At 35.5% G+C, this 24,951-nt stretch overlaps 1 protein-coding gene and 3 non-coding genes across 4 annotated transcripts; 1 reads left to right on the forward strand and 3 right to left on the reverse strand.

Annotated features, from left to right (window-relative positions):
- Positions 1-11,140: 11,140 nt before the first annotated feature.
- Trnac-gca lies at positions 11,141-11,212 on the reverse strand. Its single transcript has one exon. It is a non-coding gene; the product is annotated as a tRNA-Cys (tRNA).
- A 2,932-nt stretch (positions 11,213-14,144) lies between these two features.
- On the reverse strand, positions 14,145-14,216 carry Trnac-gca. The gene has a single exon. It is a non-coding gene; the product is annotated as a tRNA-Cys (tRNA).
- A 3,972-nt stretch (positions 14,217-18,188) lies between these two features.
- On the reverse strand, positions 18,189-18,260 carry Trnac-gca. Its single transcript has one exon. It is a non-coding gene; the product is annotated as a tRNA-Cys (tRNA).
- A 2,571-nt stretch (positions 18,261-20,831) lies between these two features.
- LOC110445536 lies at positions 20,832-23,436 on the forward strand. Its single transcript, XM_021490199.1, has 4 exons — positions 20,832-20,919; positions 21,659-21,779; positions 22,036-22,129; positions 22,826-23,436. Exons 2-4 carry the CDS (start codon positions 21,686-21,688, stop codon positions 23,043-23,045), a joined length of 408 nt encoding a protein of 135 aa, XP_021345874.1. The 5' UTR covers positions 20,832-20,919; positions 21,659-21,685; the 3' UTR covers positions 23,046-23,436.
- Positions 23,437-24,951: the final 1,515 nt, after the last annotated feature.

Raw genomic sequence — 24,951 nt, forward strand, 5'->3', positions numbered from 1 at the left:
TCTTCCAGAGCTGAAGCCACTAATTACAGTCTACCTACCTGTCGTCCGACAAGTGCTCCCATCCGTATGGTGGTGATACTCGTTAATCATGTTCATTGTGTGTGACGTACAATATAAATTAGAATAAGGGTAATTGATTGGAACAGTAAAGACAAACTAGATTAGATCAATAGTCATTTATAACCTCCAAATACCAATATCCGTTGGACAACGGTTTTGTGGTGTGTATACGATCAGAAAAAGTTGTCGCGATATTGTTTATTTAAGCATGTTAGTACACAGATAGTTCCAATACTTCGATCAAATAATTTAATCTGAGCTCCTATTGGGAGGTTCTACACGTTATCGATACGTTACAGAACATTAAAACTTACTTACATTGATTCGTGTTAGTGTATGCACCGTAACGTACTGTATAAATATGTATCTAAAAGATTGGCATCGTTAAACGAAATTCTTATGTACAAAATGAATTATTAAACGTTTGGTCAGTTCAAATAGTATATTTTATTAATGAGCTAACATCAGAACTTCAAACGAAAACATCATGACGTCATCAATATGAGGAAGTTACGGACTGTGCGATGCATAACTTACGGTTCATTTTCTAGTTTTCAAGCAACGTGAATTTGCATTTGATTAATCGTTCGTATAAACATTATGTGGATGCCATTTGAATTAAACTTGTGAGGTCAATCGGAAGCCATCTACCGATTCTGTGTACGAGGTATGTGGAGGACAGATACGGGATATCTGACCAATAACCAGGACGCCAGACACCGTATGTGAAACTGTTGTAAACATACCGTCATATCTGTTACCATTAACATCTTCCGAGTAATGGACACATAATAATTTGATAAGAGCTGTATTTTGTTTGTGAACCACTTTCCGGTAACATTATAAAGCTAGAAATGCCCACGCCATACGTTTATCGCTAAACAAAAATACAAGTAATGAATGCAAACATTCATATTAATTGCTTCTTATCGCACTCAAAAACGTCATCGATTTTAAGGCCTATCGTCAATTATATTTGCTGCTTCATTTATTCTGGATTCTTATTTCAATATTGAACCAATTTCCTAAAGAAAAGCATAACTTTGTTCTCGTTAGACGAAACATACGCTTGACAATTACTATTTTTTTCAAAAAACCTCATCGATTCTGAAGCTTGGGTAGACAAAACGTTGCGGTAGTATAACAATTCCCCGTCTAATCAAATACCTACACAATAATGTAGTTTACAATTATTTGTACATACGTTTTTTGGTATGTGTTGATTTTTCTGGTATAATTGATTACTTTAGTAAACCATTATATTTAAGGAGATGGGAAATTATATTTTAACATTTCATGAATTTCTTACAGGTCTTACTTTGTAGCCAGCCTATATTCCCTTCGCAAATATTTAAAAGAAGCAGGGGTTTGCAGCGCTAAACCTTATTACGTGTGGATTGTTTTCCTTGCTATCTATTATTCAGAATCCTCCCAGTAATATTTCATATTTGTATACGGACACCATTAACTCAAAATAAATAAACAATGATGTATCACACTTTACCCGTAACCCCTGTATCCTTGTTGATTTCGAACAAGAACCGAAACGGGAAAAAAATACTATTTCTCTGAGGCCAAGATAAACAATTCAACCATTTGATCCCGACACCAAAAAGAAATGGTTTTACTGTTTACTGTAACGACATTAACTGTTTTGTTACTTGACCAATGAAAACACATGCCATATTGTAATGTCTGCATCTTTTCTGCATCCAAAGTTTGCCAGGCAAGAGTCAAAACGTTCTTTTCCAGTCAATATTTTAACATTGACCGAATTCCTATGTTTTCCTTGTAGAATTTTCTTTGGAAGCAGCCAGAATCGTTTCATACGGTTTTTTAATATGAAGAAAAGGTGACAATTAAATTTACCCTACCACACATTTCCTATGCCTTATTTATGTTTGACAACTTTGAAATTATTCATCAGCAAGAAAAGTTGAGAAATTGATGATGTAGCGTGCTCAGATGTATAGCTGTAATGTTCATTCAAACATAGTACAATGACTATCATTCAATATAAGTGCTCTTTTGCGTTATTCAAAATGTAAACTACTTTAAATGAGCAAATAATCATCTGGCCTGCAGACCTTTGGGTAGGAGACTGTTTTGTTTATTCAAATAAACAACCTTGACCCAAAGTCCGGGTGACTATGATCAAATGTGTTTAATTAAGCATTAAACTGCTTTCTTTGGAAAGTTATTGTCCTATAATTCTCACAGGATTGCAGACAAATTGAATATTGTGCGTTGTCTGCAATCCTGCGAGAATTACATAACAAAAAAATCCGTTTTAAATTGAAGCTTTTCTTATATTTCCAACCTCTTATCCTAACGGGCGACATTCTATTTATCTGTCACCCAAATTGCATTCATATACACTGTATACTGCATCTGGTAACAGCTCAATGCTTAAATGTACCACATTTGTTAAAAAAAACACCAGAACATTTATTTGATAAATCAACAAGGAAACGTTACTTTTACCGATTTGTTCAATCTAAGATAATATGCATGCATCTGCAGTTCCATCACCATGGAGCTGATGTAAGTAAGGTCGACTCTGAAGAAACCATGGAAAGGCGAGTCAAGGTCACTGACGGCGTAGCAAAGCAGACTGATGGTGACCACGGTGACCACACAAATCCCCAGCTGGATACGATATGACTGAGCCTGATCAGGAGAACTCCGTTGAAACTGAAGTACCCAAGCATCTCTAGGAAAATCCAGCTTAAATATATTAAAATCATATTTATGAAGCAAAATCTAGTATATTTACGGTTCCGTACATCAAATATGATTTTTCAGCAATTTCTTGAATTTCAGGTATTGACTTTTGTTGTGATTTCTGATTTCTACTGGCGTTTACACTGATTATTGAAGGTTTCTTCTAGAAACGAATGAGTAGACATATTATGTGAACTTGCTTTAAAAATAAACATTTTATAAATTTCCCGGTTTTGTTTATATGGTCTGACGATATGTCGTTTTATCAATGTGATGTTTAATAAGATACGTCTTAGTTCATCATCAGTTCAATATATTTCATGGTAAAAAGGTGATATATGGCAAACTATGTTAATTTAAGATATCGTCGAATATCCAATTTAATACTGAAGTACATCAAATATTTTATTTAACATAGTGTATATAGTGCTGTGTTATCAAAGTAAATATAGTTTGTATACCACTTAATATTTCTATTTTGCATTAATTATTCTAAGCTTGTATTATTGCAATGGAGTTGACGTTTCAATAACAGTGTTAATTTATCAACATAAATTGTATTGAGAAACCAATAACAAATATTGTACATGTTTATTTATACTGTGTCATTGGAATAAAATTGTCAAATTAACAGTGTCTATTTCGGTATTTATTCTAATATAATTATATTTATCAACAAATATTTTCGTCACACTATTTAGTGAAACAATGCCATTCCAGCCACGGACTGACACGGGTCTGTTAGAGCACGAAGGGTCCGGAGACAGCGCACGACTTCCCTGTATAAGACCAGGTCCATTGCTGATTCCTGCATCCGGTCCTTACCCAACTTTTTGTTATCTGTCTGTACCCCTCGTTTATTGAGCATATATAAAATGGACCACGTATCTGTAGAAAATAAAGAATGATGTCTGTAAACTTCATATCTATGATTTTTGATTTCAGGTTCCTTGTCATACCCCACCGATTTACATGGATAGTAAACCATACGATTCCATATCAGAATGTCTGGATGTTCGAATGGCATTGTTCTGAAATTTTATAAGGAAAATAAGACAAATTGCGTTTTATCCCAAGGATCAGCAAACACACTGGGTAATGTATATGTATATGCTAATGTAACGAAACAGAGATTAATACATTTGTAGTGTAAAACGCCTTTGAGTAATTTTGTAAATGAACAGGTATTAGGTGTGACATAGATATTGTACATGAATATTAATATAAGTCCTTTATTGTGGTACATTATTGATAAATGAATTGGTATCAATACACAATTTTGAACCAAAATCATGATTAACTGCAGATTTAATACATTTTCAAAACCTTATTTTGTGAAAACGGGTCTTACCAGCGCTGATTTGGTCTCGTTCATTCCTTGAACCAGACATAGCTCATTGATCAGTTGTGCCTTTAACATGTCGAGAATTCCAAGCATGGTGGCATCAGAGACTTCGTCTTAATCCTAAAGGATCCATACAAGCTACCTCATAACCCCGAACTTCTCCTGTATGTTGTCCCCGACCTTTGTGTGGCCATGGTACACGTGCTGGAAAGCGAATCCGAACATGAAGGCGTACGCCATCCCCGCGGGTACCAGGAAACAACCAATAGCGTCATTGATGTTCGGTGGGGTCGGGAAAGACGAGGAGAGCGAGGGGACAGGCTACTAGAGATACCATTGGCGCAATGCAAATTTTAAAAAGTCCACACTAGTTGTTCTGGAAGGGTTTAAGTCTCTTCAAAGCAATAACGTCACGTGTCGTAAGAAATGATATTTGTCGTCCCGTTGTACAGTTATCTCTTTCTCCAGTGATATTCCGTGTATCCGTTTCTTCCATGAACACTTGGAAAACAGACGTTGCCGATGACTCAAACAGTAAAGTAATGCAAATGCTGAAACCGGAAATGTAGTATATCACAATCAGTTTTAATAAACTTGAAATAAATAAAAGCTTATTGTTCCTGCAAGAAAACCTCTTATAATACATGTATTATCTGTACTATTTACCTGATAAGAGGTAGGTTATTTGGGTGACATGCGAGAGCGTATCATAAACCTATACAGAAAAAGGTATGCCTATATATAGTAACACATTACATGTATAGTTGATATATGCTTAAATATTATAATACTCTATAATGGAGGGAAATGTGTATATCATTATACTCCGTATAACGGAGATAAGGTCTGTATTATAACTCTTTATTACAGAAGTGGGTTTGTAACTATATCAGAGGTAGTTTTATTATTAAGGTACTTTAATACGAATATAGGTGTTTGTACAAATGTATCCTTTAACACTCTATTACGGAGGTAGGTTTGTATATTGTATGTTTAACATTATAACGTACATAAGCTTGTATATTTCAAAACTTTTTAATGGAGGAACATTTGTATAATGATATATAATCGAGGGATGTATGCATAATAGGGCATTTTATAACAGAGGTAGGTTTGTATATTATAACACTATATAACGGAGGTATTTTTATTTATTAAATACTTCAAAACGAAGGTAGGTTTGTACCAATGAATAGTTTTTACACTTTGTAACAGCGGAAGATTGATATATTGCAGCACTATATAACAGAGATAGGTGTTTGTTATAAAACTATAGAAAGAGATTTGTTTACATATGATTGAACTTTATAACTGTGCGATGGTAGGGCATCTATTGTATTTGTAACACTGTATTAAGGTTTGAATGTCATAGCACTATGTTATGGAGATTAACTTATCTCCATAACATAGCTTAACTTACCTTAACAATATATAATGGTGGTAGGTTTGTATATTATAACAATACATATCGGAGGTAGTTATACGGATAGCATATACATATACAAAAGTAGCCTCACATACCAATAACTCCGAGAACAAGAATGGTTGATGTCGAAACAAACAGTTCATTTGTAGTTGGTTCCGGTAATGGCTCAACCTCAGGTTCTGATTCTGGTTCCGTCGTAGTTTCCGGTTCCGGTTTCGATATAGTTGATGTTGCCATGCTCAGTCTTGAAAACGTTCTCACTGTTGATATCAACAAATGATATCAAATAAGTAGGAATATAGTCGTATTTGCTAAAAGTAACAAATACATATTGACCGATTTCGTCAACAGGTCAAAAGTCGCTTTTAATTCTTGAAATTAGAATTTATGACTGGTCTTTTGCATTGTAAAATAACCTCTTGGTTCCAACATGAAAAGCTTTAGAAAGGCTTTTATTGTCCAAATACACAATTATACATTTTTCAATAAATTTGTATCGTCTGTCGATTTTATATTTAGATATATTGCTGCGATGTGCTGTATTTGAATAACAAGAAATGATTACGTTGATCGTTTGTACCCTTGTTCATTGAATTGAAATCAAGGACAAAACAGACACTTCTACTTTAGGAACATTGTAATATTGTTAGTAGCATTCCTGCCGCTCCAACCTCTGGTGTTTTAATGTCGTCCATTACCCAACCTTGTGGGTTCGTTGTCACTCACCTGGTGATCGCTACAATGTATATGACTGAGAATGTTTACATAGTGCGTATCGTCGATAAAGCAGAAGACACCTACCCCTCCAAACCATCTGGTTTTATTCTTATTTAACTTTTACAAGGGCACCCATTACTCATACTTTCTTCCCTTTTTAAATATATGTGTGCCCATACAAGTCTGAAGATTGTACAATGTTACTTAGTGGTACCAACATGACGGAGCTAAGTGCGATCTAAGTTACTTTCAGTGTGATAACCTGGTGATTCTAACAGAAATGGACGACAATCAAAAAGGGAAAAAGATAATAAAATGCACTCAACTCTGGCTATCTTGACTCACCAGTTAACATTGTTGGAAGGCCAATTAAAGATAAAGCAGAAAAAACAGAGGAAACCGAAAAGAATGGCTTGCCAAATATATGAAATACTTGGTCACAATCTCATACGTAAAAGGCACATCTGAAGCATTTTCCTGGGTGATGTGGAAACACATGAAACACCCAGATGAGACCATTGAAAAAGCCCAAAAGATAAATACTTGTCCGTCAAAACAACTTAAGTTTAAGAGAGAAAAACAGGAGTGGTGTATCTTAACCTTGCTTAAATTGTCAACAATCATACAGAAGAAGGAATGAAGAAAATTATGAACTTTAGAAATTATGAGCGACACTAATCTACCAAAAACACTCAATGAAACAAAACGGCAATAACAGATCACGTGAACACCAACAATTAGATTGTCGAACAGAACAATGTCAAAATATGTGGACATAAACAACATAGCGAATCTAAAAAAGTCAAAGTGGCAAGTCATCTTTTTGAACCACTCTTTACAAAAACGGATGAGGGAAACAAATCACCTGTCATATAATAAATTCTTCTACACAGTTTGTTCAATAATCTACAGATAGGCAAGATATCCCGTATTTGAGTGATGAAAACACGTTTGCAATGTCGTCACAACGTTCTGAGGTAAACTATACAAATCGCCCACTGTGATAGCTTACGAAAGAGGACCAGTCGGCCTTGAAAGCTTTTGACACTGTTTACGTACACTGCTTGAGTATGAAGTGAAACATTCATGCGTTCTACAATTACATAATATCACCTACTTATGAAATAGATCTACATGAAGTTATCCCACGATATATATAAAAACAAATCATTGCTAAAAACGTATGGTATATAAGTTACTTGAACTATCAGCTACACATACTAGATACACAAATACTAACACGAAGACAAAACTTATCTTTCGTTCACACATGCGCAATAATTACATACAGCCCATTATAATCCTTTGATAAGTATATCACTTACCTACAATGTACACTGTACGTCGTGATCCGAAATAATGATATTGTGTTCATACGGTGTATAAAATGTACACGGTATATGGCACAGTATTACTGTTATATATTTTCATCATACAAGCCTCTTCGTTATTTCATAATATTCTTCCTTAAAATATGAAAAAATGTCGGCCCTTCATTCAGTTTATTCACAGAATCATTAGACTTCTCTCTGTTTTAGTTAAATCGGTCATTTCAGTCTCAAGTTTATGTCCAAGCTTGTTGTATACAGACTATTGGTTATAACCTCGTGGTACAAAGTATACCACCATCATGGGGTCAAACTAGTTCTTCACCGGCTACGTTGGTACCATCGTCATGTCATTAGGATGATTTTGATAGTGATCCCCTTGAATAGTTTAGTAGGTTTGATAAATATTTATCTTTGGTATGATTGACCTTAGAGCAAACTCCCTGGATCCAAGCGGTTCCATTTGGATAATGTATTACATGAAATGTTCGTTGTGTATAAACTATTAGTGGTTTTCATGATTGCTATTGAACCACGAATATACATGCAATGGATTTGAATAATATACGTGTCTACTGTTGGTTAATATAAGATATCCACGAAAGTTTGTACCACGAAACGATCTAAATGGCTTAAATCACGCATGAAAGTACCCGCGAACATTTCGTGTTATACAGTAATATGTACAATGCAGATTTGTATGAAAAGGATTGAGTTATTACCCTACTGAACATCTTCTACAACATACTCTATATCACATTACCCAGTCGATGCAAATATCTTTACCAAGGAATAACAAAATGCATCTGTTAAAGAGTTAGCACCATTCAATTCTTAAAATCAAATTATAATGTGCTATATTTTTGTATTTAAATTATTTGAAATAATACAATGTAGTAAAACATTAATGAATTAATGTTCTTAATATGAAACAGTGAATAGAGTGCAGAGAATATAAAACATTGTGCACATTCAACAGCTCGTGCGATCTATTTTTTCTAGAACACTATTTCTTTGCATTGTGTTAATATTGATCATGTGTTAGTGGTTGTACACCATTTCACTGCTGTAATTATGTTTACAGATTGTGTTAGTTGATGATCATTATCGGCATGATCAATACAAATATCTGAAGTAGTTTGTCGAAGTCCTAGTAAGACCTTCTGTTTCCAATAATATTGACTTCTCAAAAATTCACATATAGCAAGATAAGTCAAAGATATACCAATTCACCTTTCATCTATTTAAGAGATAAACTTTATTTCTGTACCCTACATGCTTAGAATAAAAAAAAAAGAGAATGATTTGCAACAAAGAGGGCCAATACATTATTAACTAATTAACACACTTGCAAATGGTAAAGACACATAATAATTATAACAGTGGACAGATCAGGTATGATGATGATGATGATGTTGAACAGTCTTCCACAGCTGAAGCCACTAATTACAGTCTACCTACCTGTCGTCCGACAAGTGCTCCCATCCGTATGGTGGTGATTCCTTAATTGAACAATTAAAAGATATACACGTTAATCATGTTCAGTGTGTGTGACGTACATTATAAATTAGAATAAGGGTAACTGATTGGAACATTATAGACAAACTAGATTAGATCAATAGTCATTTATAACCTCCAAATACTAATGTCCGTCGTACAACGGTTTTGTGGGGTGTAAACGATCAGAAAAAGTTGTCGCGATATTGTTTATTGTTAGTAGACAAATAGTTCCTTTACCTCGATCAAATAATTTAATCTGGGCTCCTATCAGGAGGCTCTACACGTTATCCACACGTTACAGAACATTAAAACTTACCTACATTGATTCGTGTTAGTGTATGCACCGTAACGTACTGTATAAATATGTATCTAAAAGATTGGCTTCGTTTAACCTCATCAATTCTGAAGCTTGGTAGATAAAACGTTGCGGCAGTATAACATTATCCCGTCTTATCTAATATCTACACAATAATGTTGTTTACATTTGTACATACGATTTTTGGTATGTGTTGATTTTTCTTGTATAATTGACTACTTTTGTTATCATTATATTTAAGGAGATGGGGAAATTATATTTTAACATTTCACTAATTTCCTACAGGTCTTATTTTGTAGCCATTATATTATTCTTTCGCATTTATGAAAATAATCGGGGGTTGCAGTGCAGTTATTCAGTGTGATTTGTTTCCGTGCTAGCAGCTATAAATCTGTATATCTATTATCCAGACGCCTCCCTGTAATATTTCATATGCTGTCTACGAACACTATTGACTTAAAATACAATAAAAATGCTGTATTTCACTATACCTGTAACCCCTGTGTCCCTGTTGATTTTAAACAAACGGTAAAAACGGTAAAAAGTGTACAACACACAGTTGCTTGTTGCCTTTACATGACTAAAATTCCTGCCATCATTCTGAATGGCTTGAAGTTTGTTCGGGTAAAAAGCTGCCCAATAAATTCAAAGAACCTGCTTTGAGTAACAATATCTGTCCTTAAGCTCTCGGTGTGAAAGAGGATATAAATATATCAACTTGGCCCAGTTGTTGATATTTCAGGGGCAATGTTTATTTTTCAAATAAATGTACATTTTGTAGGCATCGGTAGGTACATTATCATTATCGAAATATGGTGGCGTATTTCCCCCGGTTGATTTATGATACAAAACGTCACTAATATACATGTATAATAACTTGCCCTTATCATTTATGTGAAATAGTATTTGCTGTGATCCTGCCAGGTAGAACAAAAGCACCGCGACGACATGTTAGTTCTCCCAATCAAGTGGGAACAGGCCAGAGACTGACCCAAAATGTTTTATTGAAACTTATATAAACATACAGTATTATCATGATAAGAATACATATTAACAATTGTCTTTTTATGATATCAAATGTCATTAACCAACCCATACATGTTTTCATGACAAAACATTTTCCTAATGCCTATCATTCATGTTAACAATGGAATTTTAAAATAATCGTTGTCATGCTCTAGCAGGAATTTGTGCTCAATGTTTATATCCTGTTCTAGTTCTAATTACTAAAATTGTTAGTGGTAAATATATTCGTACCATCAACATAAAAAAGGAAAAACATATAAAAAATATATCATTGCCACTCTCATTAATCTTAAAGTGTGTGTGTGTGTGTGTGTGTGTGTGTGTGTGTGTGTGTGTGCGTGTGTGTGTGTGTGTTTGTAAAAGGTATAAAAGAATGTATTATAGCAAAAGACGAGTGCACTATCCACTGCACCACCCGATCACACATGCACATAACCGAGAGAGACGTTTAAATTTTCCGATCGGACATGAAAAGGTGTGGGATCACCAGCCTAAACACGTGGGTTTTCTTCGTGTACCCCGGTACACATTTTTCATAATTATGTGAATATTTAAAAGTTTGTATAAAGATTACAAAAGAATGAAGATATACATGTATCCCCTTAGCCTAATAAATCATTACCAATGATTAAAACGAGATATTGTTAAGATATCATCAATGGCAATTTAGCTGTTCTTGAAAAATGAATAAAAAAATTAGGGGACACCCGGGTTCGAACCAGGGACCTCTCGATCTGCAGTCGAATGCTCTACCACTGAGCTATATCCCCGCACAACAGTTATTGGCTAAGTGAACCACTATTTTTATCCATAATACACCGACACACCTGTTACTTTGTTAACGAAAGGTCAGCCAAGATGGTAATTCTATATAAGATCAATAGATGCAACCTGCTCTAAATATCTCTAAAGCCATGAGACATGTGGTAAAACTCGGGATTGAGGTATTTTTAATGCTGATCGACGGATTTCTTTACAATCGACTTGCGGATATATATTGTTTATATCAAACACTTTAATGTTTAAGGTTGAACAATACCCTAAATATTGCATGGTCACATTCAAATTTAACTCCATGATAACACATGTATGTGGATCTTAAAAAGTTATATTACAATGTATGTAAATCAGGTATACATGCATGTGTTTAATGTGTTTAACTTTAACTAACTTAAGTTATTAAATATAATACAATGTACGAAGTCGATAATAAAGAATTTGAATGTACAAATAAAATATTAATTGATAAAAATAATGGTGGGATATTTTTGTAAAACTTGCACATTTTATGATTCGTTCCTCTATATAACTTCTCAATATGTGTATTGGTCACGATGCCCTTGTGTAAGTTAAAACTGTACAGTGAATTATAATGCTTTGTGACCCTATCCAACGACCTTCCTTATATGCCTGTTTTACAATGTTTCATGAGTGATGATTATACAAAAATGTATCAGTGTTAATTCTATTGTAAAACTTACATCCAGGCCCGTGTTTAAACCTCAACCAGCACAATTGTCCATGGGAGAATTCAACCTTACACGAACTTTGCAAATATATAGTACTGATTGATATGAATGTTTTGTTTTCATGTTGAATTTTTTTTCTGGTAAAATAAAGTTGACATAGATCGTTTTTTATTTTACTTTTCAAAGTTATTTTAAAAGAATGTTTTATATTTCGACTTCATTTGTAACACTTTTATATTGCCTGCTGTGCTTTAAATTGTGTGCTGTACGAATCTAAATAATATTCATATTTTAGTGTCAAATACAGTTTTCTATCTTTCAGCAATCATTTGAATATGATATCATACACGGGGCAAGCTGAGCCACTTGCCATGTGGCTACTTCATCCATGATATGAACAAATGTATCGTTGCTCGAGGTAAAAAATGACGTATGGACACGTTCTTTTAGTAGCCGTAAAGACAAAAATATTTTTTAATGTTTCCGTAGTTAAGAAATTGTTTTAAATATTCTATTACCTCTTTTCACCTAAATGTATATTTGTACGTTTATGTCAGTAAATTCTTTATCACTCACTTGACTACATGTCATGTCCCGATTCGACACGTTCGAGATGCTGAATCGTTTAATTTGAGTGGAGTGCTGTAGCCGGCTGTTGACATCGACATTCATCTTTTGTACATCAAAGCGTATCGACCAATCATAAATAACTGAAATACAGGTATAAATAATTTCTCAAATCTACGTGTAAAACTCTAACAACCGTTGTCTCCAGATTTGGGCGACAAATCCCTTATTTTAAAAAGCAATAGACAGTTGACTATACCCAGGCGACCTGTCAGAATTTTGGAGCCTGCGATTAAGGTCATTTCGTTCAAAACATTTTCTTCGTGTTGGCTTGTATGTATGAATAATAGGGAGGTAACTATAACAACCAGAAAATGTTTGCATGTGACTTGTACGGTACGTACCGTGTCAGACAAATGACCAATGACTGTGAAGCGGTTGTACACAAATTAGTAAAACATGTATGGAAAGATTTGACCAGTCATATCAACAACATAAATGCCACAAACAGCATGAAATTCACGTGTGAGGTAAACATCCACGACACAATGCCCTTCCTAAACAGTACACTTGTACTGAAAGATGACGTGACCGTACAGGTATTGGCTTATAGAGAAAAGACCCATACCACGAACTTAGATAGCAATATAATTCCGTGCCCATACGGACCAATATCTCAACTTCAAATCCCACCATCATATACATAGGAAGTTGGGCGTAGTGCATACGTTGCTCAACGAATGTGATACTACTTTCACAGAACAACAGGGCAAATACAAGAGCAAAACCACATCGCTGGGGCAAGGAAAACATGTGGATAACCGGAATGTGTCCTCAAAAGGGTACAAAACAGTGTCAAAGCAAGGGAAATGAGAAAAAAAGACCACATAAGGATATGAACAAAATGAAAGGTCAAGTCGCCATTCCGTATATAAAAGGAATATCCGAAAGCATCAAGAGGATACATCGCGGCCATGGCAAAGGGACAGTCATGAAGCCCGTCAAGACGCTCGAACCTAGTGAAAACCTGACAATACGGAAACCCGAGAGGGAAAGAAATTCACCTAACCGGAAGGCAGCAGTCGTTATCCCAGATCAATAAATCCATACCCTGCAGCAAAATCATTTTAAATGACTGGAGTAATCTAAACAAGTGCCATATGGATACGCCGCAATGAGCCAGTTCTGAACCGAGACGAGGGGCTCGTTGCATTGTCTCTCGCACATTTATGACCAGGTATGACCCAGTAAACAAAGCGTAGCACAATCGAGTTGTCTGTTTGATTCGTCATATCTTACATGTATAACAACTTAGTGTACATAAAACCCAAGAGGTAAAGAAATTCACCTAATCGGGAAGGCAGCAGTCGTAGTCCCAGATCAATAAATCCATGCCCTGCAGCAAAATCATTTTAAATGACTGGAGTAATCTAAACAAGTGCCATATGGATACGCCATATCGTACATATATAACAACTTAGTGTACACGAAGATGTACGTACCGTGGTAGTCACTGAAACGTCACACGTGAAGTCTAACTGGTTGTAATACATGACCTTTCTACAATGCGATTAGGGTCAGTTTTAGTGGACTGGTCCACATGATATCTTTACTTCTTATTTTATTAGTTTTATTAAGATTGGTAAACAAAAGAGGGGAAAAATTTAGGGGACACCCGGGTTCGAACCAGGGACCTCTCGATCTGCAGTCGAATGCTCTACCACTGAGCTATATCCCCGCACAATGTAATCGGCAAAGTGAACCACTATTATATATGTATAGCCATAATACACCGACACATCTGTTGCCTTGTTTAGAAAAGGTGAGCCAAGATACAACCTGCTCTAACTATCTCAAAGCCATATGAGACATAAGAAAACTGATCGACGGTTTTCATTACAATCGACATGCGGATATATATTGTTTATTGCAAACACTTTAATGTTTAAGGCTGAACAAGGCCCTAAATATTGTATGGTAGTAAGAATTCAATTACAATGAATTAATTCAGATAAACACGTGTTTACTTTAACTTCCTAAATTATTAAATATAATGCAAAGTCGATAATAAAGAATTTGCATGTAAATATAAAATATTAATTGATACCTGCATACAAATAATGGTGGGATATTTTTGTAAAACGTGCACATTTTATGATTCGTTCCTCTGTATAACTCAATATGTGTATTGAACTGTACAATGAATCATAATGCTTTGTGACCCTATCCAACGACCTTCCTTACATGCCTGTTTTACAATGTAGCATGATTGATGCTTATATCAGTGTTAGTTCTATTGTAAAACTTACATCCAGGACGTGTTTAAACCTCAACCAGCACAATTGTGCATGGGAGATTTCAACCTTATACGAACTTTGCAAATAGATTGTACTGATTTATATGAATTTCTTGCCTACATGTTGAAGAAATCGCTAAAGAACCAGGATCAATGGTATTGAGGTCGATGTAACTACATTGTCAATTTCAAATAACTCAATTACTAGTAGCTGCCGTTTCTAGCAACGAAAAGTAGACTCAAATTTATTTTACATAGATAATTGTTAATTATCCATTTTTTAAGTTTTTTAAGGGAATGTTTTTTAATTCGACTACACATGTAACACTTTTATATTGCTTGCTGTGGTCTAAATTGTGTGTTGTACAAATCTATAAAATACTCATATTTTAGCATCACTGCCTAATAATACATGTACATGTATGCGTAACAAGAAATTGAGTCTGATATCATACACGCTGCTATCCGAGTCACTGATCATTGGGCTACTTTATCGATTTATGAATAATTCTAACGTTGTTCAAGGTGAAATGTCGTTTGGGTCCGTTTTTTAAGTAATCGTACGCGGAAACATATTTTTAATTTTGCATATTTTATAAATTACTCTAAATACTTTGTGACGACTCTATGAGTGTTGTAAAATGGTGTATGGATTTTGAAAATCAATTTAATATTTCTTTCACAATTTCCAAAGAAACTTACGGTGGCATATTTCTGCCATCCACTTGCGACTTACGAGTTACGTATGTCGACATAATTATTGAAAGATGTCGACATAATCTGAGAAGATGTCGACATAATCTGAGAAGATGTCGACATAACTTTTAAATTATGTCGACATATTATCACATTTGCCGAGATAATTTTGCCGAGATAATTATCTCGTAAGTGGGTAACTCGGCTTTTTATCGTGTTAATGCTCGGGTGTGACATCGACTTACGACTTGCCACTTACGACTTATTTATGTAAAATCCCTCTTTGATTGATAAACTCTGTACATCATAGTAACCTACTGTAATATCCATATCTTTGATTTCCCATATTTACATTGATTTTACCAAGTTACTCACCAGTATAGTCACCACTGTTCAGTCACCATCAGCCCACCTTCGCGGTCCTCGTGCACAAGCCTCGTTTTGGTAAGTCGGCAATAATCTACTAGGATGTCGACATAAATAAGTCGTAAGTGGCAAGTCGTAAGTGGCAAGTCGATGTCACACCCGAGCATTAACACGATAAAAAGCCGAGTTACCCACTTACGAGATAATTATCTCGGCAAAATTATCTCGGCAAATGTGATAATATGTCGACATAATTTAAAAGTTATGTCGACATCTTCTCAGATTATGTCGACATATTCTCAGATTATGTCGACATCTTTCAATAATTATGTCGACATACGTAACTCGTAAGTCGCAAGTGGATGGCAGAAATATGCCACCATAGAAACTGAAACAAAACGATGTGTGCTTCAATATCCACACAATGTTGACGAGTGGTATTATAAACCAATACTTTCACGCGCTCCACACTAAACATATGCTTACCAATTTTCACCTAAAGGTATGTCTGTACCTTCCTGTATGTAAATTCATTTTTCACTCAATTGGCTACATGGCATGTTCCAATTCTACACACTCGAGACGTTAAATTTGAGTGAAGGGCATCGACAGCCATCTTTTGTACATCAAAATGTATCCATCAATCCCAATTGCTTCCGGCTTCCAGATCGTCCATATTGTGTCGAGTTGTGATGCACGTATTCAGGGTAGTGAGAAATGAATTTTTAGACATATAAGTATAAGTATTTACTCCAACCTACATGTTTTACTCCCACAATCGTTGCCGGCAGATTTGGGCCACAAATCCCGTGTTTAAAAACCGCAGTAGAAAGTTGACCATAGCCAGGCGACCTAGCCTGCGATTATGGTCATTTCGTTCTAAACATAGTAGGAAATTTCATAAACAGTAAGTGTTTACGTCTGACGTTTCAATGACTAGAACGATACGTACGGAGGGCTTTGACCATTTATATCAACAACATAGATGCAACAATGCATGAAACTCATGTGTGAGAAAACATCTACGTCGCGATACCCTTCCTAGATATTCTACATGTACAGAAAGAGAACTGACCTGTAAAGGTATTGGTCTATAGAAAAAGACCCATATAGCCAAAGCGTATTGTAAATTCAGAACATATAATATTAAGTTACCAATTAAAAGTGGTAGGTGGTCCAATATACCCCGTGAAAATAGATTATGTAATTTATGTTATTTAAGAGAAATTGGCGACGAATTTCATTATTTGTTTACATTTACACATTAACCAATTCTCAATAGTAGGCGAAAACGTATGTCCAGATATTATTATGAAAGACCAAACACATTTTGTATTCAATTATGTAACACAACATGAATTGACATCATTGGTTAAATTTATTGCCGATAGTAATGGCATAATCAATTCACAATACTAATGTCCATCCTGTTCCACCATGTATTATTGTCACCCATTTGTATATATATATGTATTCTCTACACTGTATTGTTTATGAGAATAAAACAATTGTCATTGCCATTGTCAAAGAACAGAAAGGGTCATTTACTGATAAGAACGCAATGAAAGATCAGGTCGTCAATCCATATATAACAGTAATATCCGAAACCATCCAGATGATACATGTATATCGCGGCCATGACACAGCAGTAACCATGAATCCCGTCAAGACGCTTCGCAATATATCTAATAACCTTGTACACCCTAAGGATAGAACACTTAAAGAAAGCCTAGTAGAATGCATGAGCAAAATCGGGCACACGAACTGTGACGCATTCTATATGTATATCGAAGAAACTGGAAGACAATTTGGGGGCCAAATCAGACAGAAAACCAACGAGGAAAAGAAATCCACCCGATCTAAAAGGAAGCAGTGGAAGTCTCTGCTCAATAAATCGTTAATCACAGACGATGCCCTTCAGCAAAATAATGTTAATGACTTGGATAATCCAAAAAAGCCGCATATAATAAAAGCCATTTGGGAGACGAGGGGCTAATAGCATCTCGCACATCTATGCCCGGGTAGGTATTACCCATTTGACAAATCGTAGCCGAATCAAACTGTCGGTTTGATCCGTCAGTTCGTACACATACGCTTATAGCGTATCCGAATCGATGTCAATTTGATATTGCCAACAATATTTTACACATTTGTGTTCATACTCTTTCTTCACTTGTCACTTGTCTGAGGAATGTGATAGAGCATTAAGACGTACTGGTTGTAACACATAGACTTTCTACATAGCGATTAGGGTCAGTTTTAGCAGACTGGTCATGCTTCGTCAGACATTACAACCTTAGTTCTTTTGAATTCCTTTTTATCAAGATTGGGGGCGGGGGGAGGGAAAAAAATAGGGGACACCCGGGTTCGAACCAGGGACCTCTCGATCTGCAGTCGAATGCTCTACCACTGAGCTATATCCCCGCATACGTTTTAACTTAAAACAGTCCACGGGAAACCCAGCAATATATCCCTAAAGGTATGTAATCCAGCACATCTGTTGATCAAGCTCCAGTACGGTTGGTTTTATTAATATAACACGTGGCCTTATCATGTACCCCTTCTCAGCTGGATTACACTATAGACAATCTAAGGAAACAAGTGTCTGTACAGTACTTAAAATTTCCCCAGTTCTATTTACGGTACATGTGTTAGCTCACACGATATACTCTTAAATTATTTTTTGTGTTTGCTAAAACGATGATGAAGATGAATATACAATCAGAAAAGGAACAAAATGTTATTCGCTGTATTTTGGTTAATTTTCATTACTTTTTGTTGTACGCAGTCTTCATGTCTTGTCTGTATCAAAGAGATATTTCTTAGATAGTGATATGATATTTATAGTAACTGTTACTTGTAAAGTATACCTTTCTTAAAATATGGTAATATTTTACATCTTGGTACACAGTATAAAGAAAGTAACGCATCGTGACGCAGTAGTAACATGGTTACAAGGCGGCTATGCTATTACCTGAGAAATTAATGACTTAACAGTGAACAGGGTTATTTCCTTGGTAGAGCATTTGATCACAGAATTTGTTACAGCCAAATTTTGACCTAAATTGAGGTATTCAGAGTAATTTTACTTTTACACATTTTAGGGGTTTATATCAATTTTGGGTACAAATCCCACATCCAATGTATCGTATATATCATAATTATCAGGGAGTGGGGGGAAGGGGCATTTTTACCGAAAAATTATCTTCACCTCCACTTACTCAGAACACCTCAATTTATGTCCAAATTTGGCTGTAACAAATTATCAGGTCCCCGGGCATTTGCTTGCAGTTAGACAGCTAGGGCATATTAACAAGCCAATTTAAAACGTATCGCGAAACTCAGTAAAGATATAGACTTTAAATTCTGCTTCAGTTCGTCTTTTTCTTTTGTTATTTTGTATTTTTTAGATTGTAATGTATTTAGAAATGATATATCATGTGTAGCTTGCGAAATTTCATATACATCAGGTAAATATTTTATAACGGAAGGGAAGTAACTCTTCCTTCCTCGGGTTGCATAACAGGAAGGCATATTGAGAAATATTTGGGTAAACAAACAATTAAGGGATATAGCTCAGTGGAAGATCATTTGATTGCAGTTCAGTAGATGCCTGGTCAGAACCTTGGTATAACTTTTATCGTTATACATGTGTTTCATTATAAATGTACAGTGATGGTTGACAAACATCTTTAACAAGAAATCCCGTTTATAAGTAAAACTTTCAAATTAAATTTCCTTTGTTTATTAGGATATTGTTACAATTGCTTACTATTTCTCAATGCCGATCGTTTGAATATAAATAAATATGTTTTATGTTTTAATGGAACTTCCAATAGCAAGCCATTAGAAAAATAACAAAATGTTTGTTTTCGTGTTCATTTTATTTTTCATTATACATCCATACATTAAATTATTCACTCTTATCCAATCTCATACATATAAGACATTTAAACAAATGATTCTATATAATTTGTATTAATTTTACATGTAAGATACAGAAAACTTTTACTGTGATGCGATTTTATTTTAATCTTATAACAAACTAAGATACATCAATAAATCCCAAAATAATCCCCTCGCTTTATGGCGCGTAAAACGTTGCAATATTCAATAATTTTATATCTAGTTTCTAAATGTTATATTTGAATTCAACAAATGTTAATATATTTGCATTATTTTATATATGTATTTGTAATTAACTCGCCATGCTTCGTTTTGCGATAGACATAATATTGTCTTCATTTCTGTCCCGGTTTTAGAGAAAGATCTACTATAGAACTGGGTGTAAATTCTGAATAAAATCATTTTTAAAACAGATTTATTCTGAAAACATACTTAAATATGCAACATTTATTCTAAATGTCTTTTCTTTATTCGGCTATACGCCCAACATTAATTTGTCAATACACATTTTCAAAGTATTTACTGCATGGTGATCGGGTCGATTTTTTGGGGAAGCGCGTCGTTTGCTGCGGTACACATAAAACATAATTACTCGCTAGTCTCAACAATGTATTCCTTACGTTACTGCAATACGTTTTAATCATTTAATTAATTTATAATAAAACCGGAAAGAAATATTTGACAAATGCATTTTATTTTTATTTTTTTAGAGTGAGGTATAGAGGACTGTAATAGTCCTGAACCAGAAATAAACTGAACTTATAATTTACTAAGTTGCCTATGGACATGTTTAGATGGCACTCTGTGGATTGCCAGAATGCTCACAGGTTATATTGTATATCGAGAGGCCTTAATTGTTAGTCACGAGGAATAAAATACATAAAGACATCACTTTTAAAATGTTGACAGTTATGAAATGAAATTAAACCCGTTTCAATAATTTCATATGAAACAAAAATACATGAAGATCAAACAAATATTAATTCGTCAAAGGTGTAAAAAAAAAAAAAATGTTTTCGTGTATGCATAATGTAGCTATACCCGGAACTTTAAACTGGGCTACTTTTGCAAAGCGAGGCACCGGTGTATCGATCGGGTTACCTCCCCTAACATACTTTCACTTTGGCTACAGTACACACTGGTCACTTCGACAACACGCATGTGCTAGGAACAGTCAGTAAGTAGAAAAGAAACATTCGCCTTTGTTACAAGTTCAGCAATTATCACTTTATATGATAATGTTTTGATTACCATAGCTTGTTAATTAGTAAGTGTAATTTTAGATGATATAAGTAAATCTGATGAAACTCGGTCACAATAGGTAGGCCTACTCCAAGGCCCAGACCCCAGATTATACAGATACAATATACATTTAACTGTGTTAGAACAACTATTGACTGTATTTGTCAGTTAATGAACAAAAATGAATTAAAAACTGAAAATATTATGAAGTAATAAAGCAACAGTGAAATACACGTAAAATCGAAAAAGATTAACTGGCCATGAGTCATACAGGCCTAGCATACAAACCACCATACAATATTCCTAGTATTAGTTTTTCTCCAACACCGACACAAAGATTTGATACTTTGACAGGTTGATGACAGGAATCAGTAGACATCTGTCTGGTTGTGGTTAGGGAATCATTTCACTTATATGATTTGTATTCTTTGTATCCTTTGCCTGACATGATTCATCAACCAATGTGAAGGTATATAGTGTGTAAGAATTAGATAATGGTATAACTGGGGAAACAAAATTGGATTTCATGATTAACAACCTATTGCAAAATTTTGAGTTTTAATATGCTTTACCAGAAACTTGTATATAATCCTATTCCCTGACTATACAATATAATTTGAGGTTGACTTCTTATTTGTTTCCATGATTATAGATAAAACAATCACTTTTTCCAGGAAGAATCACACTGCTCGACAGTCCACATGGCAGAATTTCTTGGTGCAGCCTTTATACCCTATTATGGGCACCTTATTGAAATTTTGGAGACCAATCCGGAAATGAAAAAGAGTGCAAAAGGTATAATGCCTGATGTTGATGACTGTGAATTTAAATATCAATAATAGTTTATGAGGATAGGTAATGTGAATGATTTGTATAATTACATATACATTTTACATTTACAGCATCTATAAAATAGAATTTGTGTGATGTGTCAATGCATTTAATTTTTGCTTTAGGGCTTTTATATATGAAAAAAATAAGAAGGACATACATTATTCTACATACTGTATCATGTTTTTCTTTATTTAATGTTTTTTTTCTAAATTCTCAGGAATTTTCCAGCAGATGGCATGGGGTGCAGGAGGTACAGCAATGGGTGGAGTCTTATTGGGACCTGCTGGGGCACTTGTGGGGGGACTGGCTGGGTAGTAATAGGACTGCTGGGGGACTTATGGGGGGACTGGCTGGGTAGTAATAGGACTGCTGGGGCCCTTGTGGGGGGACTGGCTGGGTAGTAATAGGACTGCTGGGGGACTTGTGGGGGGACTGGCTGGGAAGAAATAGGAGTGCTGGGGCACTTGTGGGGAGACTGGCTGGGAAGTAATGGGACTGCTGGGGCACTTGTGGGGAGACTGGCTGGGAAGGAATAGGACTGCTGGGGCCCTTATGGGGGGACTGGCTGGGAAGTAATAGGACCGCTGGGGCACTTGTGGGGGGACTGGCGGGTAAGTAATAGGACTGCTGGGGCACTTGTGGGGGGACTGGCTCGCAAGTGATAGGACTGCTGGTACACTTGTAGGGGTGACTGGCTTTTAAGTAAAAATACTGTTGGGGCACCTGTGGGGGGACTGGCTTGTAAGTAAAAGGACTGTAGGGCGCAGTATATAGAATGACTGGTAAGTAATGTTCGGGTTTTGGTGAGGGTAGAGGAACTAGTGATAAAAAGTTATGAATTTCTTTTTTAAACATTTACCCTCTTTGAAGGTCAAACTGTGAAGTTGGGAACAGCTTTAATGAACAGGTGAAAGATACAGGCTACTTAGGGCTCTTGTTCTAAGAGTTTTAAAGTTCATTCTCACTCACTGCATTTTTTAACCTTGATCTTTTGTTACTATTTCAGGTTCACTGATTGGCTACATGAAGTCGGATAATTACCAAGCTCTGATTGTGGTGATGAAAAACCTTAGTGACAGTGAAAAAAAGAGAATAGTGCAAAAAGTACAAGAACTAGTGGGAAGTGTTGGTGTTGAGGAACTTGTTCGCTTTGTGGGATCACAGGTCCAGAGAGACGCTTTGTTACAACTCCTCCGTGGAGCTCTTAATGACATAAAGGGTGGTTAACTCTGAAAGACTGTTCTAATAATAAGTAATCAGGGTGCCTGATTGTTGATTATTTGAGCTTTTATATGTTATATATGGATAGAGTATGTAGATGAAATGCATATGTATGAAATTGGTTACAAATAAATGAGGTGTTCAGTTTGTGTAAGTGGATCATACATTTACCTTTCTCCAGAATTGTACATAAAATGTTATTGGAACAAACTGATAAAACTTGTTTACAATATGTGTGTACATAGAGGTTCCTCAACGAGTGGTGGTTGGTTATCATGTTGTTAATTTTCAAATTGTTTGGACTCGAAGTTTACCTAGTGTCTTTTACATTTATAAAATTAACTAATGATAGTTATATAATAATTCGAGGTTCTTATATACCGCTTTATCACAACCTAGTTCGTAGGTCGTCTCAAAGCGGTTCACAAATTATTATCAGTGGTTATAGGGCCTTTGCAACCAGCCAACTCCCTGGGGAGCATACAGCTGGAGCTGCTATTTCGGCGCTAACAATTCTAGCACTGCCCAACCACATACTTATTTACAGCTGAGTAGACTGGACCAAGCGAAGTAAAGTATCTTGCTCAAAGATACAACACAGGCCCGTGCTGTGAGTCGAACCCGCAACCCTTCGGTCACGAGCCCGGCGTCCTACCACTAGACTATCATGCCTCCTATATAAACATGATATTCAACCATCACCAGTTAGGGGACCTTTTTCTCCTACATAATTCAAATACAACATCTCGAAAACCATATGTCTCTCTTGGGAATACATTATTTCTGATTCTGATCAGGAAAACAATCACGAACTATGATGTCATTATGGAAGATGACCACGCAAAGCTCTGTTACTTGTTAATAAGAAGATTGACCAATGAAATAACGTACAGGGTGTAATCCACTAGTGGGTAACTAAACATGTGTACTATCAAATGAAATTAGTGGTTGTCGGAATGAGGAAACCCTTAATGATTGTGGGAGTGAGAAAACCTATAGTGGTTGTGGGAGTTAGGAAACCTACAGTGATTGTGGGAGTGAGGAAACCTACAGTGGATGTGGGAGTGAGGAAACCTACAGTGGTTGTGGGAGTGAGGAAATCTACAGTGGTTGTGGGAGTGAGGAAATCTACAGTGGTTGTGGGAGTGAGGAAACCTATAGTGGTTGTGGGAGTCGGGAAACCTACAGTGGTTGTGGGATGAGGAAACCTACAGTGGTTGTGGGAGTGAGGAAACCTATAGTGGTTGTGGGAGAAATTATGTATCGCTACTATAAATCTGAAAGTAGTGTTCAGGCTGTTAACTCATTCACCCCTAAATACACTTTTGAACTCTACCAATTCAAAGGTTGGAATAGTCCATTGTGAAATTTCAGGGGCGAATGAGTTATTATTAAAGAGCAAGCATGTGTTGCTTCAATGTCAGAATCTGCGATTAGATGATTTGTATTTAAGAAGTTATAATGTGTTAAAGTAAGGTATATTATCTTATATTGTTTTTTTTTTTTAAATAATTGTGCCCATCAGTATTTTGTTTGTTTGTGTTTTACATCCTATAACAAGCTATGGTCATTTAAGGAATAGCCAGGTTTTGGTGGTGGAGGAAAGCCGGATTTCCCGTAGAAAATCCACTCACCTATGGCCAGTACCAGCGACAGCCCCATGTAGGCCTCGAACTGACGACCCAGTGGTGGAGGGCTAGTGGTAGCAGAATATAAGATACCTTAACCACTTGGCCAATGCGCCCCCCTCAATAGGATTAGAATATATAAGTGTTAAAATTTGATTATTTTATCAGCACTAAAAAATCAAGAAATAGTTAGACAGGTTCTGAAGTGAAATATTTTGCAGAATGTAGAGAATTCATTTCGTCCAAATTCTCTGGAACATATCAGAGAGCTGATATTATATATA

This window comes from Mizuhopecten yessoensis, unplaced genomic scaffold (genome assembly GCF_002113885.1).
Source record: "Mizuhopecten yessoensis strain PY_sf001 unplaced genomic scaffold, ASM211388v2 scaffold2329, whole genome shotgun sequence".
In the NCBI taxonomy this organism is placed as follows: Eukaryota; Metazoa; Mollusca; class Bivalvia; order Pectinida; family Pectinidae; genus Mizuhopecten; species Mizuhopecten yessoensis.

Coding starts and splice junctions, on each gene's coding strand:
- LOC110445536 (XM_021490199.1), top strand. CDS start 21,686: ATGGCAGAATTTCTTGGTGCAGCCTTTATACCCTATTATGGGCACCTT. Junction 21,780..22,035: donor AATGAAAAAGAGTGCAAAAG/GTATAATGCCTG, acceptor CTAAATTCTCAG/GAATTTTCCAGCAGATGGCA. Junction 22,130..22,825: donor CTTGTGGGGGGACTGGCTGG/GTAGTAATAGGA, acceptor TACTATTTCAGG/TTCACTGATTGGCTACATGA.